We start from the raw sequence: 9,013 nt of genomic DNA, 5'->3' as shown, positions 1-9,013 counted from the left end.
AAAAATTTCAACTTAATGTTTAGTTACTAAGGGTGTAGTATGAAGAGGAGTAAATAACTTGTTTTACAACTTGATCTTATTTTATAGAATTATAACTAAGCTAAAAATTGCTGCTACATATTTTAAATATTCAAAACAATTTTTGGTATATATTGGTTAAAGTCAGGAATTACATTAAGTACCTTAAAGGAGAAGAAAACTAAAGCGGTAAATTATTAGAAACCACTAAAAATTTATCTACTCTAACATTTTTGAGAAAAGTACCTAAAATTTTCATGAAAAAATCTTTTTATTAAAAAAAAGTTATTATTTTTTTTATTAAAAGTCCACTCCATGTCTCAATCTTGTCCAGTGCTGCGCAAGATATTTTTGTAAAATTTCAAGAGATATTTTTTGAAAATTCAAAGTGTTTATGTCAAACAACATAGAAGAAAAAATAACTTTTAGCAAAATAGTCTTTTTTTGCCTTTTTAGTTTGCCCCTAATTAAAAAAATCTACTGTATTCTTTGACCTTAACTGGTTATATCTTAAAAAATAGTTTGAATACTAAAATATGTAGAAAGCAGTCTAGTTAAGTTAAAACTTTACAAACTAAGATCAAGTTGTTAAAAATTAGTTTACCCTACCCCTCCCTACAGCCTTAACTAAGCTGCCTTAAACATTCAAATAATTTTTTTAAATACAGCCGGTTAAAGCTTAAAAACAATAGTTTTGTGTCCTAAAAAATCTACTTGTTTTGTTTGTTAAAAAAACTTAAAAATTAGAAAAACTCCAAGGACAGTTTTAAAAAAATATTTTATATTTTAAGTTATTACATATTTTACTTAGCAAAACACTAAATTTTAACAACACAGCAATTTAGAAATACTTTACTTGTTGTTCAAACTTCTGTATCTAGCAATCAAGAAACACTTCTTTAGTTTAACTATTTATATAAGATGAGCTATACCCTTTCTTATTTAAAAAGTTTGCTTTATAGCTGTACAATTATAAAAATTGTTTACAGTTTTATGCTTAAAATTTATGAACTTTTTTCACTTTGGTGTAATTGAAATTAGTATAAGTTAGATATAAAATAGTTAGTAAAAATTTACTATAAGCTCTTTACTTTTCTCTAAAAAATACGTAACTTATTTTAATATATTTAAAACTGCAATTTTATATATTTTTTGTGTTTGTTTAGTATGGTGTAAATGATACAACTGCTTTAATTTTAACGAGTTGACACCTTTTTAAATTGAATTCACAGACTTGTTTTTATAATGTTACATTCCACACCATTACCAGCAAAACTACAAATGCAAAGACAACAAAGGTTGCCTTCAATTTCATCTGATGAGTTCTCATCCAGCGAGTTCACTTCTGATTACAGCGATGATGATTTAACAAGCTGGCAACAACAATCAACTAGTAGTGGTGAAATTTTTCATCTACTGTCTGAAGAGGTTAAATATACTAGTAGTTCATGCAAAAAAAGTACATACAAGGTTGTGCATGCCATGTTAAGCCCAAGATATCCTCACAAGAAGCATAATAAGTGTGACTTTTTAACAAACATGCTTGGTATCATTTCCCTCAAGTCAGGGTTTCATAGTTATGAAGACACAAAAAATTTGTACATAGTAGTTGATGCGCTAGTCCCTGGCGGCAGTGCTTATAAAAGTGGCCAAGTTAGGTTGGGTGACGTTCTTGTTTCAGTTGAAGACATTAGTGTTGACGTAAAAAATATTGATCAAGTTTTAAGATCACTAGTTGGTAGATCAAAAGTTAAACTCTGTTTTATGCAAGAACCTTCATTCGATTCTAACAAAGTAAACAGTAATGAACTTAGTGAAGTGAAAGTTATAACTCCTTCAACTGGATCAGAATTTCCAGAAATAAAAGCTCCTCACGCAGCCATGTATGTGAAACTCACTGAAAAGCTCGATGCTGACAGCCAAAAAGAAGTTTTGTACAAGTACTGTCCAGAAGCTGCTGAAATGCTGTTTCACATTCATGGCATGTACCTCACTATTTTTGACATCCTCATGCACAGCTTCAAAGAGGATGCAGTTTATTCCAAGCTGGAAGTTGCTGGTGAAACTATTTACTGCCTGTTCAACTACAACAAAAGTTCTAATTGCTTGTTAGTTTTGTGTTTTCCATCTGTTAATTTTAGTTTAGATATTTCAAAGAAAAGTGTAAAAGAATTTGTTGAACTGATAGAAATTATGTATGGCAGTCTGTACAACGCTTTTTCAGATCCTAAAAATAAGTTGAGGATTGACTATGTCACTAAAAGATTTTTTCTGGTAAACTCAAATATATACAGCCTCAAGTTCAAAAACTTTATGTATCCTGGAGTACAAACAGTAAAAACTAACTCAGAAGTAGATTTGAGTTTGAGATGCTTGCTATCTGAGTTCACTTCAAATGACTTCACTTTAGATAACAGTTCTCTTATAGCCACAAGAAGACTTTTCACAGTTGATTCCTCTTGCTTGTTTTACAAAGGGTACTTGCTTGCCAATCAAATGTCATTTGAAGATTTGCACAAAACTCATCTTTTTTGTTTCAATCATGCTCTTTTTGCATTTTCCAACCAGCAAAGGGTTGATCTTTTAGTTGTGTGGAGAGAGGTGTTTCCCACGATTCAGATAGTAGTTAAAAACAAACAATGTTTTACAAACAGGCTTTACACTTTTGATGTAAATCACAAAATTAAAAAGTTTCTTCTAGTGGTTGGTTTGAAGAACTCTCTATTGTGTTCAATTGTGAGCATGTCACCATACAACAGCCGGGGTATGCCAAAACCACCTTCTCACATTGTTGACATGGCTCAATCGTTACTGCTCCAGTTTCACAAGAAAAAGGTTCTCAATCAGGTGAAGCAAGCTGTTAACTTTCAAAATCCAAAAGTAACTTCTGCTGATAAACACAACAAAGAGTCAAACAGTGCTTTCACAAGGTCACTTTCACAATCTTCTTTCAAGCTTCCTTCGTTCATGAAGTTTTCCAAAAACAAATATCAAAATAGCAAAGAAGATTTTGTCAATAACAGAAGTAATGCCAAGAAAATGTTGTTTAGAAATTCGTCGTTTAGCTCACAAGAGTCTTTGGATGAAAACACTTTAACTTCTGCTGATATTGATACAAAATCCAATGAAAAATATGTCACTTTTGGACAAGTCAACAACTTATGTTGTTATATTTATGAGTGTTTGTCTTCTAAAACATATACAGCTCCGACTGTTTTCCAACTAGAACAGTTTGACAGTGACCTTCAAAATAAAATGTTGACGCAGTTCAACATGTATTCTTTACTGTTTAAACGAAAGTTCTTGTCAAATAATAACTGTGTTGAACAAGGATGTGAATTTCAAATTCATCACCAGTCAAAATATTTCAAGTTTAACGTTGCTGCAAGAATAATTGACAATAAACTTTTGATTTTGTGCTATAAAAACAACTGTCCACAACAAAACATGTTTGACATGGCATTTAGACTAATTAGCCAACAAGAAGTTTAGTAGAACAAAATAAATCAAAGTTTTAAATTCAATATCGAGTTTTCTTTTAAAAAACTTTAGTTGTTTAACACTGTGATACATATTTTATTTTTAAATCCATTGTAAGGTGCAACTTTTTTACTTTACAACAATTTTTTTAAACCTGTGGACGGCGTTTTCTGTAAATTAGTTTTTGTAGCATATTATAAATGGAATAATACTAAATGATACAGCATTAAAGTTTTATTTATTGTATACTACGTGTGTTTTTGTTTTGCAGTATTGGCCTTTTTTGTTCTACATTTAAGTTTTTAGAACTTTGGATTAAATAAATTATGTATATATAGAACTAATCAATTTTTAAAGTGCTTACAATTTATTATGTTTAAATATTTTCTTTGTTTATTTCGTGATTTAAACACAAATGAAACTGAGGCTTATTATTTCAAAGTTTTTTTAACTTTTTGAATTTAATATTACTTACAATTTTTTAATTATCAAACTTGTTTTTAAACATTTAAATTAATTAGTGGTTCTAAAGCTTTTGAACTTTTCATAATTTATAACAAAAACAAGTTAGATCACTAACTGTGCATTAAATGAAAAAAAAGTTTAATTCTATTTATTATTATTATTATAGTTGTGAACGAGTTATGAGTTTAAAACTGAAAAAAGTATGTGATGTATACGATATAATGTATAAATGGAGTTTGTAATATATTACTTTTAAAACTGAATATTTTGTTGTACTAAAACTAATTGAATCTTTTTTAGCTAGACAGTTTTTGAAAACCTATTTTAGCTGAATATTATTCTAACATGATAAAGTAAACTTGTATAATTAAAGTGACTGAAATTGTGTTGATTTTTTCCACAGTTTGCAAACAAAATTACAATTTAATAACTTTTGTTTTTCAAAACTATGTTTAAAAAAATATATCACAATCTTATAACTGATTCCATAAAATCAGTAAGTAATGTTTCGAGCTTACTCTAATACAATAATTTTCAAATATTTTAAAAACTTAGCGTAGTAAATCAATAAAAAGATTCTGAACACATTGAATAATTAGATAATTATAAAAAATACTAAAAAATGAATGTTCTTCTTGCTGCAAATTTCAATACTGATAAAAAAGTAATTATAAAGTCTAAGCAACTTAAAATATTAAAAAAAAAACACATAAGTATTTCGAAAGTATTTTTCATGGACTAAAAAATCTATGCTTATTTTGAAACTTGCTAATAAATTATTTATTGCAACTAAATACTGTATGTTTTTTGTTTGAAGCTGTTTTTAAATAAAAACTTAACTTGTTCTATGAATTTTTGTTTAAACTTATGAATGTAGTTATTATCTGCTATCATTTTAATCTATTAAGATGCTTGAATCTACTGAATGCTATTATGGCTAATTTAATTTTTTATATTCACTTATATAACATAAATTATTTTCTGTGATCATTATTTTTAATCCTTGATAGAAATTATTTTATATAAAGTTTAGCTATCTAGTTTCAATTAACTTATCTAGTTTCGAACTACTTTTATGGTTGATGTTGATAAAATCTACCCTATTAAATGTCTTACGATTTTTTTTTATGCAGTACAAAATCTGTAACGAAGACTAAAATTTTGTAAAACATAAAAGATCCACGTTTAAAAATAAAATAAGTCTGAAACTAAAACTAGTGCATTTTACTTTTGACAAACGAAAAATAAAGTATTGTTTTATAACATAAAATTATAAACTTTTAACAATTGAATTTTAAACTTTAATGGGCGTAGTTTTTAAGTAGATTAATATGTCTTAACAAAATAGGTTGTAATTTTATGAAAAATAATCTCTTAAAAGATGTTTTGTAATTTGTAATGTTTCACAAGTCTACAGTAGGTATTTTGTTGTATTAAGTGAAATTTAAGAAGCATGAAATTTATTAACCTGTTTTAAGTTATGACTTTTTGTGTAAGAAAAAAGTTTTCAGTGATGATTTGCCTAAACCATTACTATATACAAAATGTAACCACAAACTTACACTAGATGCTTTAAAATACTTTCTTAATATAATAATTTAATGTTTTACAGCAAAAGTATAGGACAGCTACCATTATTAACATTTGTGCAGAATCAAAAAAATCTCTATTCACTTTTAATTAATTAAAATCTGAATGTTTATAATTTTACCAACAAATTAATCAATAAACTTATCTCTTAATGTTATTCAATGCTAGGTTGGTTTCAAAGTTTGTTTTTTTCTGGTAAAAATATGCATATTAATGGAACTGTATAAACTATTTGTTTAATTAAACTACAGTCGATAAATATTATAAAACTTAAAAGAAGTGAGAAATAAAAACAAAAGGTGTATTGTTTACTTTACAGCTTACATAATTGTGTCATATAAGTAGAAGTTTATGTTAGCGTAGAGGCGTATTTTTAATGGTTTCCTGTGCGACCCCTGAAAAAACTAGATAAACGTATAAGACTATTGATTATGGTTTTACATTAATATTTTACTAAAAACTCATATCTATATGTTAAATTTTAGATACAATGTAAGGTTTAGTTCATAATTTTTAAAGAACTACGGCAAAACTGACGTAGTTTTAAAAGTTTATGAACAAAAACTTGACAAAGTATTATAAGTAAATCGAAGTTTATGTAGTATTTAGACCAGGGTTTTCCAAAAATTTATTCACATGGCTCCCTTTAGAAAAATTAAAAAAAGCCATGGCCGCTTCCGACAAGATTTATCAAAAAACTACATTTAAATACACATGACACTTTTTTTGCTGTTCATCATTAACTCTAAAGTATTTAAAGTAAGTTTCAAATTATGGCCTTGTAGCTTTCCCTTTGACAGCTTAAGACTGCCTAAAGTTCGGAAATCTTCCCATATATCTAAGATTAGTTTTGAAACTACCATCAAATACGCATAAGACCTTTTTGTTTTTTGCTCTTCATCATCAACCTCAGAATATCAAGTAGAAATTTAAAAATAATTTTAAATTATGGCCTTGTGGACCCATGTGCTCCTTTTACTACTTATGGCCCCAAAAGGAAACCTTTGTTTTACTTTGGGAAACCTCCCGGTTTAGACGGACAGACCCCGTAAGGATGATTAAACATCATCAGTTCAAAATAACTTACATTAAAAAAATTAAATAGTAAGAAAAGTAGCTACAACTGTTAAAAAAAAGCAATAATTGGAGGTCTGTAATTATCAGCGAAACAGTTGTAGTACATTGAAAAAACATTTGCTGACTATCAATGTAACATGGCTTACTTGTTTACAGCACTCTAATACTTGTATACTAACTATACAGTCAATAAAAACTTTACTCTACAATAAACTTGACTCTTAGTAAAGCTCTTAATTCATAAGAAAAAGTTTTAAGTTGAAGTATTTTTTTGCTGGAGTACAGTTCTCTTAGTTACAAATTTTGTTTTAAGTGCGTAATTTAATTTAAAAAAATGCTGGGTACACTATTTCGGACGGGTTGAGCACAGGCTGTAACAGTGAAAAACAAGTTAATTTTTGAACAACAATGCGACTGTACTTGATCTGGAACAAGAAGAAAGTGAAGCGAGTGAAGAACTTTGGTGAAGGATACAAAAAAAACTTTTGACCTATTTTGCTGCTTTTAAATATAAAAAAGTCATGCGTTATTTTGCCTTCCACAAAAAGTTTCATTAGTGATGAAGATACAAAAAACTTTACTGTGCTTATGTTTAAAGTTTAATTTTTATGTTAAAAAGCTGTTTAATAAAAATTAAAGTAATAGACATAACTTACAGGAGAAACTTAGTTGAAGTATTTGTCTAACTCATATTTTATACAAAAATTTATGTTAAGTTAAATTTTCATTTAAAACTTAAAAAGCCTCTAGTTAAAATAATAAACTATATGTAACTTTTTTAAAAAAATTGTACGTTAAGCTTATACTCTTTAGTTGCTTTAAGTTATAGATTTTTATAAAAACCACATTAAAAGTACAATGTACATATAATATTACAATGACTTTTGAAGTAAAAACTTTACACTTTACATTTGACTAAAATAGAATTAAGTAAATTTTTAAATTTTTTATATAAAAACTTAACTTAGTTTTAAAAGAGATCATAAATTCCTAGTACAAGCTTAAGTTTAAAAGTATTTATTCAACTCGTTTGTCTAAAGTTTAAATTTCATAATTTGGAAATTGGTTGTATTAGGCTTAAAAAGACTAAATAAAAAATTTTAAAAAGAAAAAATATTTTTAATTAAAAATTGTTTTTGATAGCATAGAAAACCAAAATAATATTTTAAATATTTGTAAGAAACTGATAAAAGTGTAGTTAAAAACTAATGTAACATTTTAAATGCTTTGCAATAAAAAACTTAGCCATTTATTTGTAAGCCTAAAAATTATTAAAAATAATTAGTTTATTCTAAATTTTATTGAGTTTAGTAATTAAAAATGTTGGCAATCATCTAAAAAAAAAAACATAAAACAAAAGGTAATAATTCAAACAAACAAAAATATACAAACATAATTAGTTTTACATGATTAACGTTGCTCCTATTGTCACTAAAAAAGGTTTTAATGACCTAATGTATTCTAGTGATTCCTACTAAAAAAAACCTAGTTATAAATAATGTCAAAAAAATGACAGCAAACGTTTTATTGCATGTGAAATCATATTTAGTTTTATTGCAACTTTGTAATTCTAATTGATAATACTCTCCTTACCTTAAATATCTAAAGATAATTAAATAAAAACTCTATTCGATAAAGATAAAGAAAACTTTATTAAAAGTATTATAAAACTTTGTATCAAAAGTTGTAGTCCTGGAAAAGAAGCTAAAAGATATCTGTGGTGTGCGACTCGATAATTGAAAGATTCTTCGTGCACCAGGACCAAATATTTTGAGCGTCTTTTTTTGTCGTTCAATAAACTATATCAAAACATTTCAATACTTTTAGAAAAGAAGTTTTTAGTAGTAATAGTAACGCTTACTGCATCTAAAATCTGTAATCTGTTTGAACCTGCCAAATTTGGAAAAGTGTTAAAGGAAAAGCTGATAAGTTTTGGTAAAGCAAAAGATAATGAACCGACCTCCCTAAAAGCTGATTTCTTCGTTTAAAAAATGATCATGTAGAAAAAAATCAAAATATTATTGATAAAATAGACAATTAAAAGACTTAAATTGATACAAACAAGTATTTCGAATAATTTTTTTTTTAATAGTGTAGTAATATTTTTGATATTACCATCTGTTTTAGACGATTTTTATTTTTAAACATTAGGTTAATAAGAAAAAGTAATATAATTTTTAGTGCTATGTTATGATCAAAAACTTATGATTAAAAAAATCTTATCTATCAGAATTAAAACATTTAAGACTTAGTATAAGTTTAAGTAATTGAAAGTTTAAATATTTATATTATAGAGACAAAAAATTCGAAAAAAAAAAATTATACAAAACGTAAATAAGGATTTCCGAAATCATCCGGAAAAAATAGAAACTATGAGTAATAG

General features: G+C 26.7%; 1 protein-coding gene across 1 annotated transcript; it reads left to right on the top strand.

Annotated features, from left to right (window-relative positions):
• Positions 1 to 1,257: 1,257 nt before the first annotated feature.
• LOC145842469 (protein inturned-like) lies at positions 1,258 to 3,712 on the top strand. The gene has a single exon (XM_082949923.1). The coding sequence runs from the start codon at positions 1,300 to 1,302 to the stop codon at positions 3,508 to 3,510; it is 2,211 nt and encodes a 736-aa protein (XP_082806049.1). The 5' UTR covers positions 1,258 to 1,299; the 3' UTR covers positions 3,511 to 3,712.
• The last annotated feature ends 5,301 nt before the right edge of the window (positions 3,713 to 9,013 follow it).

The sequence above is a fragment of the Thalia democratica genome, chromosome 8 (assembly GCF_965202585.1).
Source record: "Thalia democratica chromosome 8, ktThaDemo2.hap1.1, whole genome shotgun sequence".
Lineage (NCBI taxonomy): Eukaryota > Metazoa > Chordata > Thaliacea > Salpida > Salpidae > Thalia > Thalia democratica.
This window is presented reverse-complemented; position numbering and strand designations above follow the sequence as displayed.

Bases quoted from the DNA above. Each gene is read 5' to 3' on its own strand.
- LOC145842469 (XM_082949923.1), top strand. From the start codon at position 1,300: ATGCAAAGACAACAAAGGTTGCCTTCAATTTCATCTGATGAGTTCTCA.